Raw genomic sequence first — 27,115 nt, 5'->3', positions numbered from 1 at the left:
CATAGGGAGCAGCAGCCACAGACATTCAGCTCAAATGTACATCTTCTGAAGCATAAATGAAACAAGACGTTATCTAGGAGCCATAAATGGTTATATTTATTGGCGGGATAGCTCAGGGCATAATAGTAAGGTCACTGAGGTTTGCCTCTGACATGTCTCAAATATCCATTCTTCACCCTTCTTCTGTCCCCTTCCTTCAAGGGTCCACAGTCCTCAGCCCAAACTGCCTCTTCTAGTTGAAAAGAGCCCAGTAAACACAGTGATTAAATGTGCCACTTTTCCCAGGAGGACCTGCATCTTGAATTTAGCATATCTGAAGACTGCAGTGTTTGGACTAAAGGAATGACTTTCCAGTGGTGGAATTTCAAGGACACTGTCAATCAGGAAGTATAAATTTTGGAGATGGGAGTGATAACCAACTGTGGAATGCAAATCACAAAACACATGCAAACTCCTAAAATAAATAACGCTATGAATTGGTAAAAAGCCTGCATAAGTCTTCCCTTATGAGGGAAAGTCCCATTTAGGAACTATGTTTTGCAATGGGTGGAAAAGGAAGATAGAGAGCAAAAGATTTCCTTTTCCATTTTCTCCAAGGACTTTATTACTTCAAAAAATGGAATGGTATGAACTACATCTATAATTATGTCTATATCTATATCTGTATGCATGTATGTATATCTACATCTATATGTATGTATATATTATGTATGTATTAGCTAAGTGGTTCAGTGGAAAGAGCACTGAACTTAGAATTAAGAAGACTGGAGTTCAAATCTTGCCACTTAATCTCAGATCAATATCAGCCATCTAATCCTAAACTAGTCATTTAGTTCTTATGCCTCTGTTTTTTTCACCTAATAAAATGGGGATAATGATAGCACCTTCTTCCCAGGGTTGTTATTAGGATAAGAATAAAATAATATTAGTAAAGTACTTTGCAAACCTTGAAGCACTAAATAAATCCTAGATATTGTTATGTAATGTTTAGAAAAATGATAAAATGACAAATATTCAATCTTTAAAATTTTATTTTATTTTTACTGTATGGAATAAAACAAGCAATTCTGTAACAGTTTAATTTTTAAAATATGATTGCACATGTTTTTATGCAAAACAATTCTGTTTATATATTACAACCTCCAAAGAGCAATGGCATTTTGACCTCCAAGGAATACTGCTATTTTCACAGAACACAGAAGGAGTCAAGTTACTATCTTTGAATATGAATTTCTTCCTTTTTTATTTTTTATTTCATAATTAGTGGGTGGATATCCTCCTGAGTCATCTGCAAAGGACTGAAAGTTTTATTGGATATTGCCTGTAGCATCTATTTATTCCTGTTGAGATGAGAAACAAGAAATTATTTGCTTACTTGCTCAAAAAAGTCTCAGGAGAGGTATCTCCTGAAATTTTAAAGGTTCTATAAATGAAAGGAAGTTTGGAATCCAGTTCTTCCTTACCATGCAACATTACATCCAAAAATAATCATAGCTACCATTCACACAGAGCTTTAAAGGATACAAAGAAATGTGTATATGTATGTAATATAGATGTGAATATAGGTATATGCATACATGTATTCATGTAAATACACATGCATCTGTGCCTACATGCATGTATGTATATTTCAGTGTATTGTCACAATATTCCTGGGAGATAGATACTATTATCATCTCTATTTTAAAGATGAGAAAACTAATGCAAAGCAAATTATTTGTCCAGGGTCATACAGATAATTAATTTTTGTTGCAAAACTCAAGCTCAAGTCCAGCATGCACCCTACTATGCAGCCTAGTTATTCTAAAGGAAATGAAAGCAATTATACTTTTTTCTTTTTTTTTTTTTTACCAAAAGACTAGGGTTTAAGTTTATCTGAATTCAGAATTAGTGTCAGCAATAGCAAATTGTCATAACTGAAGCACATCACAATTGAATTCCTTTTAACCCAGTGTTGTGTGAAAAATTCTGTTTCCAATAGGGTCAAAAGGCTTTTGACAAGTTATTCTCAAGGGGACTCCATCATGGAATCAATTCCTATGATGGCTACAGGACTGGAAGTTTTGCTTCTTAAAGCACATTTCTCTTTCCTTCCTTTGAGAATGTCTAACACATGAAAGCATTGTCACACTACTGATTACCTTAGGAAAGGAAAGAGAAGGATATTTGTCAAAATATCCTTGTCTCCACATGAATCTAAGGTAACTAAAATATCTTTTGCCAGATATTTATTAAAGACTTATGCCAGTCTTTAATCTTTAATACTTTAATACTATAAAAATAATCATAGTATGGAAAGTGAAAGCAACTTTGTGCAGTCCAAAAGGTATCTTCATCTTTTGTTGTTCGCCTAATATCATAATCATAAAAAATTTTCCAAGAAAACATATCAAGTGACCATGTGTTGCTGGAAACTATGAAATAAGGAATACAAATTCATACTAGCTTCATATATAGACTAGGTAAAACCCTAAAGTCAAGAAAAAATCTACCAAATTTTTGTGAGAGCAGTTTCTGACATACCACTATTGATGATTTTTAAAAGAAATACCCTAAGATAATTACGTTCTTTGATCACCAGACATTTCCCTAGCAAGACTCCCTCGAGGCAAAAGGTGGATGAGAAATGGCATCTACTCAAGATAGAAATGGATGGAAGGACAGATGTCTATGGAGGAAGGATTGTATTTATGATTATACTACATCACTCATATTTTGGGGGCTTGTTTTTCATAAGCATCAAAGCAAGACTGAAGAGTTTAAGAATAGATACTGGCTCAGTGATTTAATTAGTACAAGGAAGATAAACATCAGAAAATTCCCTCTACCAATGAAGGTCATCATCTCTGCTAAAATCTTAGACTGTTGTCCAGAATTGGAGTTGGCTAACTCATGCCCACTACCTATTTTGTACAACTCACAAGTTAAATTTTTTAAAAAAAATTAATGTAAAATCATTTCTTAACTTACAGACCAAACAAAAAGAGATAGTGAGCATTAGTTCGCCAATTCCTATACTAGAGCACTGGACACTTAAATGACTTGACCAAAGTTGTAGTCAACACTGGGTCTTGAATCCAGGTCTTCCTAGTATAAAGTCCATTATCCTTTTTTGGCCCTTTTTGTGTGGATGAGTTTAATGATAAAATAAAGAAAAGTTGCTTTTTGTGTAAAGAAAAGATTTTATTTAAATTTTTAAATGGTGTGCCATTGCTATAGATGAACACTTTGATACCTAAGAGGAATTTTTAAAAGAGCTTTTAAAACATATAGTACTAACATACCTATATTAAAAATATATGATTTTCAAGCAAAATTTGGAAAGGGAAAAAATTTTGAAGAGATAAAGATATATTGTATGAAATATTTACAGATCTCTATGGTTGTAGAATGATGTCTTGCTTGTCTCAGAACAGTTTAATGAATAAAGAGATAAAGATACTTATTTATTAAAAACTAGAGAAATGTGAGCGCAAAGAAAAACAATTTCAAGAGCACCAGAGACAAACAACCATGTTAATAATTTCAAAGCTGCAAAATAATATATTACACCAACTAATTTTCATATTCATGTTTTATGACTAAAAATGAGAAGTCATATAACCATCTAGAGACTAAAATATGATTTACAAAGGCAATCAATGTAATGGGGGAAATGTGTATGTAAAGTTGTAACTCTTTAAGTGAAAATCACTGAGAATCAGAAGGCTCTTATTTAAGACACTGAAGAATTAGAACTAGTAAAGGAATCTGAGAGATGTGAGCTTGGGTCGGTGGGGGAATTGAAGAACTTCTCAGGTTTATTAGAAACAGTCAGCTAATACAAAATCTCAGCTGAGTGATTCCCCATTAGTGAAAGGAAAGATTTACATCATTGTTCAAGAGTTGTAGTGATAACTTATTGTCATACTGTACCAATGAGAGCTGGAGAGAAGCTTTTGCTTAGGGCTTTTCTCTGATGGCTTAAGAAAGAAGATTGGGGATAGGGAAGAGATCATGGCGGGGAAAGTGACACTTTTAGCTCCTTTGGTATCTTGATGAACTAACTTAAATAATCATCATAAACTGTGTTGCTATGAACTCCATTCTGAACTCAGCATTTGGATGAGTGAATAAATGGTGTGAGTAGGTCTGTAGAATCCAGAGAAACAATTCTCTAGTTTAATCTATGTGATTCACATTGAGAGAGAACACTTTCTTCTAAATGCCTTTTTTAGGTGGTATGGGTGGCAAATATGGCAAATTGAAAGAACTTATAATGCCATGTTTAAATAAGGAAGAGAGAAAAAATTCTACAGCTGAAGAATGATAATGAGCAACAGTCAAATAGTGAGCAAAGCAGCAGTTTTACATAGCAAAGATATTCTTTGATGAACCAATAATATATAAGCCTGTAAGTTCAGGGTTTTGAGCTTTTTAAAAAAAAAAAAAAAAAAGACTTTTCCTCGCTCATGTGCATCCCTGCCAGGTTGTTGTCAATGTGACTCCATTGCTAACAACAGATACTGAGTGCACTGGTGGAAGAATGTGATCTAAATTTTTATATGTGCATTTATGTGTTATGTATATGCTACAATTTATTACTTGTGCATTTGCTTTAAAATAACATATATAATGTTATTGTACTTTTTGTTATGCAAATGTCGATGTTTAAGTTCTAAAAGTATCATTACTGTGAGTGACTGTAGAGATGTATTCCTTTGTGAATGGCCAGTTCAGTAGATTGCATTTTATTATTTGTATATTTTCCTCAATATATTAATATCTATAATAATATTTAATCTGTATTAGTATCTGAAATATTATTTCTTTTGCATTTTGTTAAATATTAATATGTAAGATAAAAAATGTCTGGATTATAAAATGTCTGGATAGGTAAATACCACTCTGTACATGTGCTATTTTTGGGAATGGACTGTTGACTAAGTTAGAAAGGATATTGGAAAGAGACTCTACATTAATAATGGTGAGGAGGTAAATTATATTTTTCCCCAATAGGATTACTTCTAAGGCCCTTAAAAAGTTTTACTGTAACTGCATGGTGATGTTATAGCATTAAGAACTTAGACCTGCTAATGGGAAAGCAGGTTAAAATGAGGTTCCCCACCCAGAGAAAAAGTGGAATATTGACATGCCTCAAGAGAGGAATTAGATATGTTATAATTTATGGATCAGTGGTATCAGATATTGCCACAGATCTCATCACCACACAACAATCCCCATTCATACTTGCAGGTATATGTGGGAATTACATAGATCCTCCCAGCAGCACCATGTTGTTAAAACACCACTGTTATGTTTGACTTGAGACCATCTATTGATCCATTATGCTTTGCTACTTCTCAAGTTATCAATTATATTATGTAGCAAAGGGCAAAGCATAGACCACTAGAAGGATAGATAGTACACTTTTTTTTTTCCTGAGGCAATTGTAATTAAGTGACTTGCCCAGGGTCACACAGCTAGGAAGTGTTAAGTGTCTGAGGCCAGATTTGAACTCAAGTCCTCCTGACTTCAGGGCTGGTGCTCTATTCATTGTACTACCTAGCTGCTCTGTGCACATATTATTTGTAAAGAATTTAAATGATTTGCTCCTAATCACATAGCTAGTAAGAGATAGATCTGGGAATCAAATGCAGATCTAATGATTCATTTTATGATAAAGCAAAGCAAGAGAAACATAGCTTACTATCACTGATTAATATCATTTCCAAACTTTTAAATAAAATCTTAGCAAAAACATAGTCAAATGAATAATTATTCATTATTATCAAGTTGAATTTATAACAGGGTTGAAAGAATGGTTCATTATTAGAGATAGAGAGTATATCAATATACAATTAGTATAGCTAAGAATACTAAAAACAGAAACACCTCCAAACTATATGATTATATCAATACATGCAATGAGAGGGGAAGTCTTTGACAAAATACAGCACTCACTGTGGTACTAGAAACCCCACAAAGTACAAGCACATCATCACAATTTTACTATAATACAAAGTTATGTCTAAAACCAAAAGTCAACATTTTTAATATTCCTCCTTTATGTTATTCATATAAAATTTGTGAAGATGATTTTTAAAAAAAGAATTATCAGAACAAGCAAAAGAGTACTGAAAGAGAAGTCAGAAAATGAAATTAACTAGAAAAAGATCTCTGGAGACAATTGTTTTCTAAGATGTTCTCATTCTTAGTTTCATTTCTGAAAATTAGTTCTTTCTATATCTGCTTGGCATGGCTAATAAGGTGGGCTTTGGTGGGGGCGGCTTCTTTGTTTTTTTCTAACAATGATGACTTCTCAGTTTTCCTGTGTTTCACAAATTGGCAAAAGGCTGGATATGGGTTTTAGATTTTTAATATTCAGAAGTTATTATCATTTTAACAACATTTGTTTTTTAAATTAGAAAATTTTAAAAGGCCATTAATTTTTATTTTTAAGTACATTTTCAAAAATCATTCTATTTGGCATATTACATATATATACCAATAGAATTAAATACAATATATTTTCCAATATTCTTTAGTGATTTTAGTTCTATAAAAAAAAAGAAAAATAATAAGTCTTTTAAGGAGGATTTACTTAGAGAAGAGGCATGATAGTACAATGAAAAGCATAGTGGGTAGGGATAAAGAAGATCTTCTAGTATTGCTTATACCACTATCAAGCTGTTTGACTTCAAGCAGGTCACTGTCCTTTCCTAAACTTTAACTTTCTCATCAAGACTGATGTGATCCAATATTGGGTTAGGGACTTCAGAGGACATCTGCCTTAATCCTCTTCATCTCATAAATGAGTAATTGAGTAAAACAGGTTATAAAATGAAGAATTAAAACCCTATATATAGACATATGCCATTGTATGCAGATTTACTATCAAAGCTTCTTTTGGCATCCATATCTTTGTGAACTTAGAATGTTGTCTTTTTGCTTATTTGTTGAACACCTACTAACTTTTTAAAGCCCAACTCAATACTCCTCTATGAATCTTTTCCTGATCCCTCCAATTGTTGATAATCTTCCACCCTTAAATTTCACACACTTCCCTGCATCTCTCAAATGCACTTTTTTGTTGCATTTCTTTGTTTTAATTTTATTTTTAAGTTATATAAGTACATTTTTATGTTTTTTCATATGAGTCATATTGGAGAGAAAAATCAGAACACAAGAGAAAAACCACATGAAAAGAAAAAGATAAAGAAAAAAAGATGAAAACAGTATGTTTCAATCTGCATTTAGTCTCCTTAGTTTTCTTTTTGAATGTGGGTGGTGTTTTCCATCCAAAGTTTATTGGAATTGCTTGGATCACTGAATTGCTGAAAAAAGCTAAGTCTATCATAGTTGATCATCACACAATCTTGCTGTTGCTATGTACAATGTTCTGGTTCTGCTCACTTCACTCAGCATTAATTCATGCAAATCTTTCCAGACTTTTCTGAAATCAGCCTGTTCATTTCTTACAGAACAATAATATTCCATTACCTTAATATACCTTAACTTAATCAACCATTCCCTAGTTGATGGCCATCCACTCATTTTCCAATTCTTTGCTGTCACAAAAAGAGTTGCTACAAACATTTTTGTGGATCCTTTTCTTCTTTTATGGCCTTTGGAATACAATCCCTGTGTTCCCTGTAGTAGTGACTCTGCTAGATCAAAAGGTAAACAGTTTTATGGCCCTTTGCACATAATTCCAAATTGCTCTACAGAATAGTTGGATTGATTGACTCCACCAACAATACATCAAATGCATTTATACATCATCATGTATGACAGCTATCAGTGCACATTTCTTGAAAGCCAACCTAGAACCACCACTACTATAACATTGTGACCCACTTTAGAATCAGGGAGAAATGATTTCAAGTCCTATTTTTAACACATATTAGCCGTGGGACTCTTGGCAAGTCACTTACTTTTCAGGTCTCCAGAGAGCTCTTTAAAACTTTAACTAAAAGAGAAAAAATGTTGATCTGCATCAATAAGAGTTGTCATATTGTGACTTCTGTATAGATGAAATCATAGAGGTAGAATCTACCCTCTACACCCCCAAAAAGTACCCTTCAGACATATTAGACTGCAAGTTCCATTTGGTCAGAGAACAAATTTTTCTAAGCCTTATGTCACTCCCTCACCATCTGCTACAGCGCTCTTCATACCATGGTGGTTGATGAGTGTGTTTCAGAGATTTGGAGTTGAAAGCGCTTGTGGGTCTCCTAGCCCAGCCTTCCTCACTTTATAGAAGAGGAATGTGTTGAAAGGGAAAGAAGAGCACAAAGTTGTGTGTGAGCCTCTCCTGTGTTGCATTAGCACCTAACTCAGACTGACATTCCCTTTTGGATATCAAGTAATAACATGCTTGTGGTGTTGCTCTCGAGTGTTTTGGCATTGAGTGCACATTAGCACTAACTTCTGTAGCCTTTCAAAGACAGGTCCCTTTCAGCTATAAATCATCTAGTCCAACAGTTTTTCTCCCCGAGGCATTTAGGAGTTAGTAGCCTTAACCAGTCTAAGTCTCATTTGAGAGGCTAGGGGAAATGAAAATGTGCCTGCCACACTTTGCAGTCCCAGCCTATATTACCTCAAAACCACCTGGTACCCAGGAGGCAAACCTCTTTCCCCCTCCTTTTCTCTTGTTGCTGGCTGCCTGATTGTGCTGCAATTAAACACAGTAAGTACAGTGCATCATTGTTCATGATGCATCTAATATATTGCCTTTGTCCAGACTCCCCATTCTGAGCACACAGCTGGAATTTCTGCTGTTACCCACTGGAGTGAGTTCTCTAATTATTCAAGCTGGAAAACTCACCTGGATTGTCTGTCTACATTGCCAAGAAAAGGCAGAAAATTCCCCCCACTTTTCTGCTGACTGTCCCCTTCTCAGAGGGTCTCCCAGGCCTGATACATGTCTCCCTCCCTGCTGTTTGTCTGGTACCTCTGCCAGTAACATTAAATTCTACCACCTCTTTTCACAGCTGCAGCTTGAACCAATTCTTGCCCATCTGACCCCACTGTAATTTTCCATTCTAGCCAAGAATAATTCATGCTAGAAGAGGTTTCAAATGCCAGGCACAGGCAGCCTGCCCAGTTGCTTTTGAGATGGAGTTTGCTCCAACTGGGCCCTTTAGCTCTTTCCCTGGGATCATGAGCAGGAGAAAAAAACTGCTGGCCTATGTATATCTATAAGTGGAACATGTACTTAAAAGCTTTCCATCTTGATAGATTTATCAGAGTATGTGTTCCTCTGGTATCATTTTTAAGGACTTAGAAACACCTCCAAGCCACAGCGAGCCAGAGTTAGAAGGAAGAATAGAACAAGCAATTATTAAATGCCTATTTTATACTGGGCATTGTACTAAATACTATTTACAAATATTACCTTCTTGATTTTATCTTGAGTCCCAGCTGCTATCTCTATAGATTGGGAGATTAGGATCAGATGCTTTCTAAATTCTCTTTCAGTTCTAAGACTCAGTGACTGTGAGATTAGTGACAGATCTCTATATGGGACTTTTAATACAAAAGAAACTGTGTGCATGTGCATTGGGTGACTGTCTCCCAAATTTTTATAATATGCATTGATAAAACCCAATATAACCCTATCATTTTATTTATGGAATTTTATTTCTTCTCTCTCCCCCCAAAAAATGAACATAGAGAATAATCTTTTGAATCTATTGAACTGTTTTATATTGTACCCATACTGACATTCCCACAAATTCTTTGTAATACTCTGTGAGATCTTTTGTTATTAGCCATCCTAATAATTAGGTTTCACTCACACTATTCTCTCTAAAGGACTCTACATTTTCAACCATTCATTGGCCACTGGAATGCAGAAGAATAATTATATTAGCCAGCTTTGAGTCTGTCTTCATGCCCATCAGAACTCTCTGCAGCCCAAAAATTCCTTCTGTTTTGACTGTTGGCTACATAGCCACTGCCCTAGATGGAGCTGACATGATGGTATACAGCGGTATATTTTATCACTTATCTTTTGAAAGACCAAAATTCATGAAATCATTTATTCCCTGGTACACACTGAATTGACTTGATATGGCATCTTGCCACCACATGGATGGAAGATGATGATTTTTGTTAATAGCCTCAGGGGACAAACAGCTAGGTCTCCCTATAGGTATAGTGTGTGTGTGTGTGTGTGTGTGTGTGTGTGTGTGTATATATATACATATATATATATACATATATGTATTGTATATATATATACACATACATATATATGTGAAAATGTAACTTTTAATTATTTATAAATCACCAGTGAAGCTACTTGAAAAATAGATATAAATATTTAGCCATAATGGGGTACTTCATTCACTAATATATAACTGTATTATCTAATCCTGATTTTTTTCCAGGCCTGAGTAACTATAATATTATATTCTAAACCTTTAAACTAAAGCTAGAATATAGTAGGACTCATCTCTCTAAGACTCCTGATCAAATTTGTATCCAAAGCCTTTGGTATCAAGTTCCTTTCAGAATTTGAGCCTTTTCTCCACCCAGAGATCTTTCAACTGGTTGTTAATTGGACTTCTTTGGTCTTTCTAATTTTTCTATTCAACCATGTAGCCTCTTGCATGACCATGTTTTTCCTTACACCTTCTCTTCTCCCCACAAAGAAAAATAAGAAAACATAGATACTACTAAACTGTGGAAAAATATCATACTGTTTATCAATTTGATCCTACACACATTTGTTAATTGATTAAGTGCCTAATTCATGCATAGTATTGTGTTATTCAGGAGGGATACAAAGACCAAAAACAAATTTAAAAAAATCCCTGTAATTAAGAATTTTCTATGGTCTACTTGTCAGGTATGGGTTGAGATGAAAGATACAGCATGTATACATACAAATATAATGCAAGGTATTTGAAGGAGGGTAAGAGCACTTAAAAAACAAAGACAATTCAGGGGTTGGGGGTAAAGGTCATCTAGGGAAGACTGTATTCTAGAATATACTTGTGTTGAGCCTTGAAAGAAGAAAGATTCAGTAAGATAGAATTGAGGAAGAGGAAGTCCCAAGAAAAACATTTACTCTCAAGGAGTTTAAATGTTAGAATATAGGGAGTATGTATATATATATATATATATATATATATATATATATATATATATAGAGAGAGAGAGAGAGAGAGAGAGAGAGAGAGAGAGAGAGAGAGAGAGTAAATATATAAACAACCAGGTAGATAAGTGAGATATACTGAACAGACAGAAGTTATTCAGAGGAGAAAAGTCACAAGCAGCTGGGATGAAAGTGGGCAATGGAGAATGGCCTGGTGAAGGTCTCCTAGAATAAATGGAATTTGGGTCTTGAATGAACCCAGGAAAACAGAGAAAGGATTAAAGGGTTCAAGTAATAAAGATATGAAGGACAGCTAATGCAAAGGCATGGAGAACAGAGATGGAGTTATCATCAGAGAAAGCAAATGGCGCTGGGTGAAGCAGTAGATAGAATACGGGGCTATAGATCCTTCCATAGGTACTTGCCAGTTGTGTGTCTCTGGGCAAATCACTTAAATTCTCTAAGCGTCAGTTTCAACATCTCTAAAATGGGAAAAGTAACCATAGCACCCACCTCATAGGGTTGTTGTGAAGATCTAGTAAGAATATATATATAAAATACTTTGTAAACCTTAAAGCATTGTATAAATATAAACATTTCTCAAACTCTTGATAGGACATGGAAGAACAAGGGGGCAAGAGATTCAAGGACAGAAGATCCTGTATAGTTAAACTGGTCAGCTGTAGATGAGGTTCATGACTCTGGAGGAAGAAAAATGATATCAGAGCAAGAGCTTTTGAGAGAATAGGGATATCTCAATCTGTGGCTTCTCCGATCTTTGGCTAGTCTTAGCTAGTGAAGTCCAAATTTCTTCAATCTTTTGTAGCTGCTAGAGTTTTACTGATTAATTTGTTTCTACATCCTGGGAAACTGGTACCTCTACAAACAACTGTAGTACCCCATAGTGTTTATCGTCTAGTCTCTCACACATACAGCAGTCATTTAAAGGCATGTGCCCTTTTCCATGGGACATAACTTTTGAAATACATTTAAACAGACCATAGCAGGAGTTATAAATAGAGATATAAAGCCATTTCTCCACTTGGTCATTTCTCAATATTTTATTAAACACAGTTGCCAGAATTTACTTAAATAGCTCTTAAGAGCTTTATAAAATTCAGCTGTGAAAGCAAACTCCTGTGTACTTTCTGATTGGGCTTGTTCATAGTGTTTAAATCTTGGGCTGTGATTTTTATTCCCAAATCATTTCTTTCTTTTGGATCATAGTATCAGGGACTGGAAAGGACTTATTGGTTATCTAATCTACAGGTGTCAAATGTGTGCATGTACCTGGAACCAGATTAAAATGTAATTGGAAAATGGTTAACAAAATAAATAATGTAATACAACATAGATGATGTTAGTTTATAAATTTCTAAACCAATATCTGAGGACAGCTGGGCAACTCAGTGGAAAGAGCACTTGACTTGGAATCAGGAAGATCTGAGTTCAAAATTGACCTTAAACATACTAGCTGTGTGATCTTGGACAAATCACTTAACCCATATTTGCCTCAGTTTATCATCTGTAACATGGGAACATATTGGAGAAGAAAATGGCAAACCACTCCAGTTTACCAAATGAGTCACAAACATTTGGACATACCTGAATGACTTAACAGCAAGGCAATATGCAGTCTGCTGGAATCTATTTCTATTTGAGCTTGACACCACTGATCCTAGTCCAACTCCATCATTTTTTAAGAGATCTGGAGATCAAAGATCCTAGCTGATTTGTCTGAGATTACACAGCTAGGAAGCAAAAGAGCCAGGATATGTACTCCAAGCCCCTTGTTTTTTTCAATGTACTCATAAGTAAGACTTTTACTACAATTTCTACATACCTCTTAGTTCTTGAAATAATCCTCCTTCCTTATATCTTTACTTTCTTTCATAAAATCTATACACTATTCCTCATAATACAGGATTACTATTTTTCTCTGAAAAAAAATAGATGGGGTAGCCACCCTTTGAAAACTTCTCAGGGATAGGAATTTCAGTCTTCATAATTACATCATCACCCAGTTGACAGTTTTCAATTACCTCCAAAAGGAAATAAAAGAGATAACTTGGTAAAATGGAAATGGTGAATATTGTACTTTAGGTCAAAAAAGACCCATATTTAAATATGTCCTTTGATTTTTATCAACTTTGTGATTATGGGCAAGCCACAATGTCCCTGATCTTCAATTTCCTCATTTCTAATATGGGGATAAATTGAGTATAAAAAAGCTCACAGGCTTCTTATAAGGATCAAATGAGAGAAACTGTCCAATGGCATACTAGAATTGAGTCATACTATTTCTAAAATATTCCAATAACTAAAAAATCTATTAATCATATTTTTAAAGGATAGGAGGGGAAAATGGCTTTGATTTGGCCTGATTTATTCTTAGTGAATTCATAATAACTCTAAGTCATTAGCCACCTCTTTTCCCCCCCTTAATTTTTCATAAACTCTGTTTTATATAATGCATTCTAAAATTTTCCTGGACAACAATGTCAAACTAAGAGCTATTGTTTCTGAAACTTTCCCTTCCCCCTCTTCCATTTAAAAATAATTATAATCCTTATTCAGTTATTGTTCATAGATGCTATATTCTCCTTGGTTTTCTGTCACTTAATAATCCTTCACTTTTTTTCTCAAAATATGGGAACACTGATTCTGGAATCAAATCTCTACTTTCTTCAGTACCAAGGGATAAAATTAATCTGTGACTAGAATCTTGAATTCATTTAAAGTATCTTCTGTAGCTGCTTTTATTATATCCATCTTCAGCTTCAATTATCTTTTAATCAAGTTTATTTCATTTGTATCACTTAAAAAATCTTCTTGATAGAAAAGGCAGCATCAAAATGGAATAGTTTTGCTTTCTTTCTTGTCATACATCTACCTTAAGCAACAGGTCTTTCCATTCATTCTTCATTTTATGACAATATATATTTACAAAGGCACTTTTGTTTTTAGCACTTTTTGGCAAGTGTCATGTCTTTTCTGAACTTCAGTATTTGACAAACTTTTTTGTTTTTAATAGATTTCATGCCGATCTTATGATCTTCCTTAGTTACATTCTTTAACTTCTATCTAACATCATTTCATCAGAGAACTCCTTCTGCAGCCATACTGACACCCTGTTTTTCTTCTTTCCTTTTTCATTTATGTAGTATATTCATAATTTCACCTTTTTTAGGTTATCCCAGCCTTCTTCAATCATATTCCACTTTAGAATCCCTGCCTTTTAAGTGACCATTCATATTTTTCCCATTAACTCTCTGAAATTTTCTTTCTAGAATTTTTACAATCCATAAAAATGGAAAATATTCAAAATTCTCAACAGTAAAGAAATGGCCAGGTAAACTACATTATAATAGGATAGTACTATGATTATACTGATAAAGGAGAATCCTTGATGAGGAAATTCCCTTTATCAATATGTAAATCTGCTCTTCCTCTGCAACTTACAGATTTAAAACAGGTATGCTTGAACTGAGGGTCCCTGATTTAAACAAAACAAAACACCATTTTTGATGATTCCATTTCAGTCTAATTGACTTCTTTTGGAATCCTATGCATTTTCTTTAAAGCATTATAAAAAGAATTCTGAGGAGTTCATAGAATTTAATAGACTGCCAGAGTAACTTACAACATGAAAAAGATTAAGAACCTCTATATTAGACGATTGTTTAGTTGCAGTAGTGCTAAACCCAAATAGAAACAGATTCCTGCCATATATGGACTTAGGAAACCAGAAGTTAACATTATCCATTTTCTAATGTATTTTAATTTATCTTTTTAAAAATTTCCCACTACATTTTAATCTGGTTCAAACTGAATTCCAGAGTTTTTCAAGTATTTTGGACTCCTGGCTCAAGTTTGAATACTGGCCTAGAGCACTGAGGGGTTAAGAGATGTGCCCAGGATGGCATGACCAGTAGTCTCAGAAGCAGGTGTTAAACCTACACGTTCCTGGCTCTCCAGTGCCATGCTACCATGGACACTGACAAGTTAGAATACTGACTACATAGGTGTTTAATGGGGATGGGAGGAAACATATGGAAGTCAATATGTAGAAAAGTTAAAAAGTAATGGACAATGTTTTTTGTGACTATGAATACATATACATTTGTATATTAACAAAGATCTGAAGGAATTTGAATTGATATTGAATGTAACATTTATTAGTTTCTCTTTTTTTGTAGTACAGAAATTTATAATGGAAAAAATACATAAATTAACAAAAAAGAATGATCTGCTTTCCTGAAAACTGAAAAAAAAAAAAAAAAAAAAGATTTGACTTTGCCAGAATTCTTCTCCTTTGCTGTCACAAATTCTAAAATGATATATGGTCACTTTTTCCCAAGGTACCTGTCACTTCATATCAAGAAATATCTCTTGATATTTCTGCCATGTTGGACAGAATTAAAACCATAGTAGCAATTCCTCGGTTTTCTCTACTTTCCCGAAGAGGAAATTGTCAGCAACACAAGTCAAGAATTCATCCCCTCATCTACTTTTTCCATGGGTTAAGGATAAGACAGTAATTATCTAGATAACCATAGCTTCCAAAACTTTTACATATGGCCTTTGTGTCAATTTGTAATTAGTAAAGAAAGCCTCATTCATATTCTTCCCAGAGCTGGATTTTCCATATCCTATTGCCCATAACTGGGCAGTTTTAAGCATATTCCCTAATGATATGTACTTTTTCAATAATTTTTAATCCCCATGTACTTCACTGTAAATTTCTTCTCAGGTTCATGAATTTGATTAGAGGAGTATACTCCAATGTATCTGTGATATCATATATTTGACTATTTTGACCAATGGTTGTGTATTATAGTCCATTATTGTCCCTATCCTCCTATAAGTTTATCTACAAAGAGCCCACCCAGCATACTGCAGACCTTCCTTCATTTCTCCTAACCTAGGCATAGAGACCAATAGAACAGTCACACTCTTTTTTTGTAATCCCTTGCCCACTGTTACAGGAGCAACCTGCTAGTGGCTGCTGGATGTATGGGAGCCACCTGCCAGAGGCTGCTGGGGATCCAACTCACACCAGCAGAATGGATCCCTTCATGTGAGAGGATGATGAGGATGACACAGGGAGACTGAGAGGCAGTTGCGTTCTTTGACTTCTCTCCTCTTCCTTCTTGCCTCCGATTTATTCCATTCCCAATTCACAAGCAACATCTGAGTCAGTAAAGGCTGATTTGCAATTCCTTCAGGGTTATTATGAATCACAGCTGTGAGGACTTAAACCGACCCGCCCTTCACACTTTTCCTATCATGCATTTTTGTTATACCAATTTATCTTTTAAATCCAGGCATATGCCTTTTTAAATATTCTATGCTAATCTCCATACTTTTGATTGGAAATATATCTTTCCATTATCCTATCAAGTCTTAAATGATACCTGTGTGCTAAAATTTCATATTCATTTTTGTTATCCATATTCTATTCATTGGCATATAGTCATTTAAAGCCATATCTACTACTCTCCATGTCCTGCCTTGTTTTTTTCTCCTGAGAAACATTTTATCTTTTCTATTGTTTCTATTCCTTCCTTGTTACATGATTTATCCTCAGTAATGCCCAGTTTTATTATTTAATCTAGGAATTTTTTTCTCCCTTCTCAAACTTCAGCTTAAAGTTATTTTAATCAGATTTCCAAATATTCTGACAAAAGTTCTCTCCAGTTTTCATAAAATGCATTTCATCCTATTCCAGAAAGGCACCAGAAAAGCAACCAGCACAGCATGCAACCATAATTAAGAACTTAAAATACTGTGTGGGCTCCTGAGTATTATCTCTTACCTAGAATTTCCAAATCACTAAAGACTCTTTCCCAGTTTTATTTCTTTCCAGTGGTACAATTTGTTCCCTAAAATGTTAACTATATTGTCTTTCTTTCCCTAGGTTCTTTGTTCATCTTGTCCTTCAAACTTATCTTTCCTCTACTTTTCCTGTTGTAATTGGCAGTATTTTTGTTTTTGTCTGTCTCTTCTGTCATCCATTTTGTCTAGTCTCCCTTTGCTCTTGTGCTTTGTTTGTTTTTACTATTTTTGCCTTAACTTCTTCCTTGTTTCTATTAATGTTTCCATTTTCTTTTAGAATGCATAATCCTTTCTGAGTTCTACTGCTATTATATTCAATTTTTTAATAGTATTTTGAAACGTGATGGAGTCCCTCTTTTTGCATTATTTCTCAGCACTGTAGCATCCTGGAAAGAGAATAGATCTGCTGTGCTCTAGACTTTTTCCTCTTATCACATTTGTACAATTACAAACTTTTAGATCTAGTAAAAAAAAATTACTAATCAACTAGTCTTCTCCTTTTTTGATAAAGAAATTAAATTTCTATTAAGTGATTTGTCCAAGGTCATACAACTAGATGTCAGAGTGGACACTAGAACCAAGATTTTCTGGTTCTCCTTTGAGATAACTTCTTAGCCAAACATATTCTTCTCTCATTTCAGCTCTTTCTACTATATGATCTAATTAAGAAGAATATCTCATAACATATTTATTCCACAACTTCTACATTCTCAGAACCTATCCAAAATAGTTGGGAGTGTGGGCCTCCAGCTACCACAAAGGATGGCATTCCTCTTCTGCTTAGTCCTGTCTATCCTTTAAGTCCAAAGGCAATTAAATTCTTTTTTTTTAATTTCTTTTCCCCTCAACTGAAAACATTTTTTTTTCTTATAGATCTTGAATATTCACAAGCTTTTATCTGGCTCTTTCCTTCTCCATTCTCTGGCTTTGGGTTTTGTCCTCATCTTTCCCTCTCTTGTCCCTAACCATAATTTTACATAAAAAGGATAATGGGTTTCATCTAAAATGCAGCTGTTGTCTTCCTTCTCCATAAATACTCCCTTTCTTTCCTTCAGAGAGCTGTAGCCATCCATGGGTTGTCTTTCCTTGGCTCTTCTTAGTTATCATTCTCTTGTTTATCCTTTTAATATCTCCCTTCTTCCTTCGTCTCAGCTAAAATCCCACCTTATTCAAGAAGTTTTTTTTTTCCTCATTTTCCTTAAAGCTAGCATTCTTCCCTCTCCCCGGGATTATCTCCAATTTATCATGTTATATCTTGACTGTACATAATTATTTGGATGTTGTCTAATGTTATATTAAGAGCTCCTTAAATGCCATATTGCTTAATAAATTTTTATTTACGTATTACCTGCTAAAACTTATCTTCTTCATTGTACCCCTCCCTTTTTTTTTTTTTTACCCAACTTCATCAATACTACTTAGTTATCTGCAGTTTCTCAGAATTCAAATTAACTATTTGAAATGCCTCTTACTCTGGACCTTTGGTACCACCCAAATTTTGTCTGACCCCTTTGTTTGCTGTTTTGGGGCAATCATATACATATATATATCCTTCCTCCCATAGAAGTGTGGTGACACTGGTTTACTACTACTGTCTAAACCAGAAATATTTGCCCTCATTGGATAGTATAATTGAATATTCTTGTGATATTTGTTTGTTAAATAGGTCTTTTTATACTGCTTATTCCAGTAGAAATTCTTCACTGGGCTTAGACAGAATATGCTTAGAAGGTACTTGATATTGTCTCTTTTCTCCAGTTGAATCCTACCCTTTTATTCTTCAACCTTAGTTACTGCCTTTACCAGCTCTTGTAGCACTATTTTTAACAATGCCATTACATCCCCAGTGGCCCAAAATTTAATGAAAAGCTTTCTAAATTAAAATCATTAAGTTTTGGCTGTAAATGAAAGCACTATGCTAGGTCTGGGGATACTAAATTAAAAAGGAAACCTTTCTTGCTTTCAAGGCGCTTATATACTCTTGAGGGTAGAGGGGACACATACCTAGAAAATAAAAATAAAACATACAATTTATGCAGAATAACATCTGGAAAGAATTCAGGTCTAATGTGAAAAGCAGTTTACTAACAATAGAAGAGCACAATGGAAAGGCAAGGTGGCATGAGAGGTGGCATGAGACTATGAAGTAGAAGGTTGACATAGGACTAATATGAATGGAAATGAGAAAAGAGAGAGAGAGATGGACAAAGAAAAAACTTTCTATTCCAAACTTACTCTTCTCTCCTCCATCCTTCATCACCTTCTCCTCTTCCTCATCTTTTTGAGGCAATCAGGATTAAGTGATTTGCACAGGGTCACACAGCTACTAAGTATCTAAAACCAGATTTAAACTCAGGTCCTCCTCACTCCAGGACCAGTACACTACCACCTGCCTGCCTCCTCTCTACCTCATTCATGAAGCTAAGAACTTCCCTCATACCATATGGAGAAATAAACCGTTTGCTATGAAATCTCTCTCTTCAAAACTCCCTGACATTATCCCCCATTCTTTCCTCCCCTCTTTCAACTGAAATTAAGGAAATGCTTCTCCTTACCATGATTCTATCACCTCCTATCTTCTCCAATAGATTCCTCCTCAAACATCTCCTTTCTCCTCCTAATCTTACCTTAAGTAATGGATCCTTCTCTGATACTCACAAATATGCCTCAAACTCCCTTATTATTAAAAGACTTTCATTCTGCATTTCCATCCCATCAAACTGTTGTTGTTACCTTTCACTTTCTCCTGCCTTTCACAGCTAAACTCACCACTACTTCCTCTTTTCACTTTTCAATCCTTTACAATATAGGTTACAACTTTGTCACTCAACTAAAAATGCTTTCTCTAAAATTACAAGTGATCTTTTAATTGACAGATATAATGGTTTTTTCTCATTCTTCAGCCTTCTTTACCTCTTCAAAGGATTGTGGTAACCACTCTTTCTCTGATATTCTCTCCTCTCAGTTTCTATAATAATGCTCTCTTTTCATTCTCTGATCTCTCTGAACATTTCCTCTCAAGTTCTTTAGTCCACCCACATCAGTGCCCTAACTGTGAATATACCATCAGTGCTCTTTCCTAGGCCCTTTTCTCTTCTCTTCTGCCCTCCTTTAGTGCTTTACTTAGGTATGATGAACAATCTCATGGGCATTTCAAACTCCAGGCACCCCAAACAAATCTCATTTTTTTCCTCCCTCCTCCAAAATCCACTCTCTTCCAAAGTTCCCCTCTTTTCTGTTAACACTATCACCATCCTTTCAGTCACTTCAGTTCATAGCCTTGGCTCCATTCTGTATTCTTCACTCTCACTCATCCCATGTATCCAGTCAGTTGCCAAATCTTGTCATTTCTTCCTCTGTAAAATTTTTCCCATTCCTTTCCTTATTCAGATTCTCATAACTTCTAGTCTGGATTATTATAGTCTTCTAACTGCTTTTCTTGCCTCAAATCTCTCCCCACTTTACTCCATCCTCTAAATGAAGGCTTTCCCAACCTATACCCCTTGCTGCCAGTGGGTGTCCCCTCCCCACTAATTACAGAAACCCTTTAAGTTCTTTCCTTCTAGAATCGAGCCAAACATAAAAATTCCTCACTGCCTGTAAAATAATTATACATATGCTTTATTTAGGCTTTGTTCATTGAAATGATAATAACTGTCACCACTGTGTCACCACCATCCTTGCTGGACCATTAGGTCAATCCCTTGTGACACAGATCATGAGGAATTATCATATAAAACTTAGAAAAGAAACTTCAGGCTCTATCATTATTTGGGCTAACACATCATGGTGGTCTGACTTAAACAAAGTTGAGGGTGATTCCAAGTGAGAGATCAGGAGTTCTCTGGCTTGGGTTCAATCCCAATTCCATCATTTATGTTATATGTGATCCTGGGCAAGTCACTTAACTTTATTGGGCCTCAATTTCCTCATCTACAAAATAATGGGATTAAACTAGATAACTTTTAACGTCCCTTGCAGTTAAAAATCTATAATCCTTTGATCCCAGGCACCAAGAACTGATTTCCCAATATATATCTATACTTTGGACAAAGAAATGCATGCCTGTTGTTTGCAGTCTCTTAAAAGACAGAGGACAAAGGAGTTAACTCGTATTAATCTTCCTATATGTCTATTGATAAGATGTTTCTTTTCCATGTTTACAGGTCTCTATCTCTGTCCTGCTCTCTCTGTGCATTCATTTCTTTTTATCTCTTTCTTTCTTGAGTTTGTGCTTTCCTCTTCTCTCTTTTAATTTCCAAAACAAAATAAAAAAGTTAAGTATAACTTTTCCATTATTTGCTGTATTGATTAAATGGTGTTTTATGTTGTTGGTTTTTAATTTAAAGTGTGGATCAATGGAGCATTTTGTGTTTAAAACCTTCTTGTTGTCTCTAAACTAAATTTTTTTAAACACACAGAAAACTAAATAAGTGTTTCAGGACTGTAAAGTTCTGAGCTCCATCACCAAGCTGGCTTGTGCTAGATATAAACCCTTCTTCCACACCAGGTTCCTCATTCTCTTCTGCTCATTCCTTGTTTTCTTTGGTTCACTCCCCAATTCCAGGACTGTCCCTGAATTTATGAAGAATTTTGAACAGCCTCTTACTCATCTTTTCCTCCCTAATGACAGCTGACCTGCTTATATCCCAGCAATCATTCTTCATGCACACAGATAGAGAAACTTCCAACATTCCCTTGGAATAACCAACTCTGATCTTCAATGGTTATCTTGGTCAGACTTATTACTTATTCTGAACCAACTCCTGATTTAGCTAGATGGTACAATATTTAGCTCACTGAACAGGAAACAAGTTCAAATATTGCCTCAGATACTTAGTAATTGTATGACTCCAGGGAAATCACTTAACTTCTGCCTGCCTCAGTTTCTTCATCTGAAAAAGAGGTCTAATGGTAGCTTAATGATAATTTCATGAGAATAAAATGAAATGGTATTTTAAAGTGCTTTGTAAATATTAACGTGCTATACTATGCTAGAGGTGATGTTGATGGTGGTGATGAAGTTAAAGATGATTTTGATACAGTTTAAGCCTTTTTCTCTTATGCAGCATTTGGTGGAGAAGCTTAGCCACCCTCTGCAAACAATACGAGATCTTAGCCAATGCTCCTCAAACTGTGGTATCCATTCTTTTTGTAGTGCTCCATTGAATGTGGAAGAGGCACACAACAGAGGGAAGTGATTTGTATCAAGAAAAATCCGGATACCTTCAATGTGTTGGACCCACATGAATGTTCGTACTTAGAAAGACCTCCCAGTCAGCAATCGTGCTACCTCAAACCCTGTGGTGCTAAATGGTTTAGTACAGAATGGAGTGTGGTGAGTCATTGTCTCTTTTATTTATTTTAATGATTAAATATCTTTCTCTCTCCCTACATTACACACCTCCTCTCTGGAAGAATATGTGGCATATCAATGCCCTGGATTAACCTGTTGTAGAGGCCAGATGTTTGATCCCATTTTCTGGAAACCAGAGCATAGAGTGCTATTTAAATGGGATCCAGGGAAAAAATGCTAATTTAAGAAAATATTGAGTAACTATTTGTGCAGATGGAGCAATACATTTTCAAACACTTCATCCGAACATCCATTCACCTTAAGGAAATACACTATGTAGACTAGACATAGATCAAGTCTTAAGGAACTCATTTTCTCCACCTTAAAAAAGGCAGAAAATGGATATTCAGATATTTGTTCTGTGAAATCATTGAAATAGAAGTTTGCCAGCCAAGATTTATAATCAATGAGGTCAATCTCAGGGCACCTCAGAAAGTTTTGTAACATTCAGGAAAAGCTTCAGAGAAGCCACTTGCCAAATACTGCTTTTGTCCCCCTCTGTAACAATCCTTCAAGTGTTTAACACATCAGCCCGGAAGCAAACTGAAAGCCTGTGTTTGATGTGAGGGACATTTTCTCTCCTTCTGGGAAATGGAATTTGATGATGTTAATATTTGCAAGGGGCTCAGAAACAACATTGTTGCTCAGCCATCTGGTTAACAGAGAACAGAATGAGACAAACTTATAAGTTCTCAGCCAATGGAGATAAAACCCGTGGCTGTGTGCGTGGCAGTCAAATGACAGGGGCTCAACACAGGGAAATACAGAACTTTGGTGAAGAAACTCCAAACTATGTTTATAGAATGATGGACTCAGAGAGAACAGTTATAATCTAGAAAAAAGAAAAACCTGATAAATGTTTAAATATTGCAGCTCTAGACAATCACACATTTAGGATTATCAGAAAGGTTGTTTCAAACAAAGCAGAAAATATTTGCCACATTGTGCACAGTAGGGCTGTAATTAAGATGGGGCTATTCAGACTTTATCCCAAGGCATTAAAATTTATACAACAGTGATAGCATTTATATTTCTCCAGCTGGAAGAAATGACTAAACTTAGCCTTAATTAGCAAAAATAATTGTTCAAAAACCCCCAGAAAATCAGCAGCTGGCTTACTTTGTCCCAGCAACTATATCTCAGGTGAGTCCCCACCATTCTGGCCCTACTTTGTTCTTCTCTCAGAGGTCAGGCTTGAATAACCCCAGTGTCTTTCCATCATGATTTTTAATGTTTTAAACCTGTCATCTGAGAGATTTATAATAAATTAGTTTCTGCCTTTCTCAGGAAACTCATATGTTGAAGTCTGAGACCTTTCTCCATGCTCTTCTCTATCACTGTCAAAGTTTTGCGGGGTCCTTATATGTGGCTAACACTAGGAAGAAGACTGGCTCATTTAGGATTTAGTGCACACACGAATATTTAGAAACACACTTCTCATGACATATCTACATGCAAAATACATATACAATTTTGGTCATTAGACTTTAAGAAAGAAATATATTAGAACTGGAGACAATCTGGAGGAAGGAAAACTCAAGGGAATGAGGGCAATGGCAAATGAGTGTAGGAACTCCAGTCTGGAAAGACAAAGACAAAAATAGTTATGTGATCATTTCCTTCTTTAAAGTCTTTAAAAGTCTTTTAAAAAGTCTTTAAAGTCTTAAAAAAAATGAATCAGATAAATGAGATTATTTTTCCTTAAATTAAATCCCATGATACCAAAAGTAAATGGTACCTTTTGAACTTTAAAGAAAGATAAGATTAGGGCAAAATAAAAGAAAGGATTACTGTAATATAGGAATAATTAACTTAAAGGAGTTCCATATATCCATGAATTAATAAAGCTGAAAATATAAATAGGTTCCCAAATGATTCAAATCACATTCATGATTGTCAGGTCTGCAGTGGAGTGTTAAGCAAAGAAAAGATGTGTTGAGGTATAGAAATCCTGAAACTGGCAGCAATCCCCATCCAAAAACAATAGGTATTAACCCAAGGGGCTGTGGATCTGATGTGTGCAGCCATCCTTGATTCCTATGTTGACAGACTGTGCAAAGAATTAGAGCTGAGAAAACCTTACAGAACATGTAGTCCAACTCCCTACTAAAGTTAAATAACTTGGGCAAGCAGGTAGTATAATGTAATGCAGAGAGTTCTAAGATTGAAGGCAGTACCACCTGAATTCAAAAAACACCTATGATTGTAAAATTTTGAGCACTTAATCTTGTTTGTTCATCTGCCAAAAAAAGAAAAAAAACATATAGTAATCTCACAGCAACACTGTGAGAAGCAAATGAAATAACACATTTAAAGTGTTTTGCAATCCTAAAAATTATTGTTGTCCAAACTAAGTAGCAGAAAGGAGAGTTAAAATCAGATCTCCAATTCCTGTTTCTTCAATATGGATTCCATAGTTCTTATAGGAAACATAATCTAAGTCATTTAAATACCTCTAGCTGGTGGGTTATATCTCTTTATAACTGTTATTAAGTAATTTAATTCTTTTTGCTAAAGTAGTCACAAGAGCTCAACAGAACCAAAGGAGCACATTGATGAATATTCTTTCTTTTATATTGTTTTGTTTTGTTTTTGAGGCAGTTAGGATTAAGTGACTTGCCTAGGGTCATGCAGCTAATGTGTTAAGTATCTGAGTCCACATTTGAACTCAGGTCCCTCCTAAGGTCCGGTGCTCTATCCACTGACCCACCTCGCTGCCCCAGTAATGAATATTCTTATTAAATGAATATTCTAATGAATATTAGGGTTGAATTGGATGAACCAGGGTTGGTACCTTATAAATCTACCCTAAAGAACTTTTTTCCCTTAAGAAGTCAAATTGGTTTGTGTTTAAAAAATGTATAGTCATCCCTATACTTTCTTTTGATCAAACTAGTAAATCTTATTGAACCAAATTCATTTTTTTAAACATTTCTTTTTAATATGGGTTTCTGATGCTAGTCAGAATGATACCACAGAAAGATTACTAGATTTGGAGATATAATATCTGAGTTCAAATTTCAACTGTTCCATTTACTTGTATAACTTTGGCCAATTAATTTTCCCTCTCTGAAACTCCATTTCCTCATCTACAAACTGAGGATTCCTTTGCAACTCTAAATTCTGTTATCTTTTTGACCTCTTGAAAAAGCCATGAAACATCTATTATGTTGAAAAACACAATAAGCTGAGGATGAATACTGATAGAATCTCAGTGTTCCTATGATTGCTAAACTATTTAATGTAGTAAGTATCCCTATCTGCTACAGGTATACACTGGATTGTTTCAAACTGTATAGAGTAGGGATTCTTTGTCTAAGACCCAAAAGGTCTTTCATTAGATTTAGTAGTCTATATGTCAGTCTTCATTAGACTGACAAAGGGTCCCTGGTTCACAAAAATGGTTAAGAATTCCTGTTGCTGAGGTTCTTCCCTGTCAACTACAATGTCTGCAATTTGAGCAAGTTGCCACTGGGTGGGGAGTGGTGCTTTAACCATGAGCATTTGATCTATGCTATAAGCATAAATCAATGAGGATATAAATAAGTGATTTTCTCTCTAAGGACAAAACTAAGCAAAACCTTGCTAAGAGGTATAGCAAGGGACTTTGATTTTTCTCCTCAATAACAACAAAGTAAGGTCCCTTCAAAATCATAGAGAATTAGCAAACAATGTTTACCTGCATAAGCATGACCCCATGGAAACATTTTCATCATTAAAATTGTATATATTTTTTCACATTGATTAGAACTGTATGTGTATGTAAACACATACACATTTGAGGCAACTATTTAATTTGACAAATATTTATTAAGCATCTTTTATGTCCAACGGGTTATGGGATTTAAAAAAAAAAAAAAAAAAAAAAAAAAGCAGTTCCTACACATACATCCCTAGGATGAAAAGCTTTAAACTAGATAAGACTTCCCATTACCACCATCCCACCAAGTATTTTAGAGATAATAAGTTATTTAAAACTATGGCACCCTAACTTCTTCTGTCTTCCCTCATTCCTTTCAGTGCTCCAAAAGCTGCCAAGGTGGATTCCGGGTACGAGAGGTTCGATGTCTCTCAGATGACATGACACCCAGTAACCACTGTGACCCTCAATATAAACCAGAAGAGAAAGAATCTTGCAATCCTCAGGATTGTGTCCCTGAAATTGGTGAGTTGAAATCCTGGTGTTTGAACCCCATTCTTCCATTTAGAGGAGAAAGTACTCAGGTTCCTTAAGTATTGTCATGTCTTCTATTAAGAAGAGAAAGAAAAGCTGTATAGGAAGAAGGTATATTTAAGTGTCCCAGCCCTAAACCTGGAAATAAACCTAGAAAAGAGATTCTAAATGGGTGCTTATAAGGCATAAGTATACATTTTAATCAAAGCCTTCTAGAGACAATGCCTTTTTATTATTTTTTTGGTCCATTCCATTAATAATTCTGATGATGAAAACCCCAAGCCACAGTAAGCTGGTTGGGAGATAATGTTTAGGTAATCACCTATACCTGCTCCCAAGATTTGCCCTGTCTAGCTACTCTTCTGAATGCAAAAAAAGCTAATGACAGATTAAGATTTCTCTGTTCGGCAGTTTATCATTTTTCTTCATATTCAATGAATTATGTTAAATGACCTGTGACCAGCACAGTTTTATTCCTTTGTTCTTTTTTTAGTTTCTTTAATATGACCTTCACTTGACTCATAAATGTATCATTAGCAATTTGAATCTCTTTTTCCAAAATTCTATATTTTAGAGTTCCAATATATCTTTTTATATAGATGACAGATACACAGACTTCATTTCTTTTCTTCTGATAACATCATGGAGTAAAGAAACCTGT

The 27,115-nt window shown here is 34.9% G+C and overlaps 1 protein-coding gene and 1 long non-coding RNA gene across 4 annotated transcripts in view; one reads left to right on the top strand and one right to left on the bottom strand.

Moving 5' to 3' along the window:
• The window catches only part of THSD4 (thrombospondin type 1 domain containing 4), an 850,332-nt gene that overhangs the window by 818,763 nt on the left and 4,454 nt on the right, over positions 1–27,115 (top strand). For all 3 annotated transcript variants that reach the window (XM_031955286.1, XM_031955287.1, XM_023498513.2), the window contains 2 exons: positions 22,083–22,262; positions 26,301–26,445. In XM_031955286.1, the coding sequence (XP_031811146.1) occupies positions 22,083–22,262; positions 26,301–26,445 (325 nt within the window). The remainder of the gene's footprint in view (positions 1–22,082; positions 22,263–26,300; positions 26,446–27,115) is intronic.
• The window catches only part of LOC116421832, a 38,950-nt gene that overhangs the window by 9,032 nt on the left and 2,803 nt on the right, over positions 1–27,115 (bottom strand). The gene's annotated exons all lie outside the window — the stretch shown is intronic.

Source organism: Sarcophilus harrisii, chromosome 2, assembly GCF_902635505.1.
Source record: "Sarcophilus harrisii chromosome 2, mSarHar1.11, whole genome shotgun sequence".
Classification (NCBI taxonomy): Eukaryota; Metazoa; Chordata; class Mammalia; order Dasyuromorphia; family Dasyuridae; genus Sarcophilus; species Sarcophilus harrisii.
Note: the sequence above shows the minus strand (reverse complement) of the source record. Positions and strands in the feature narration are given on the sequence as shown.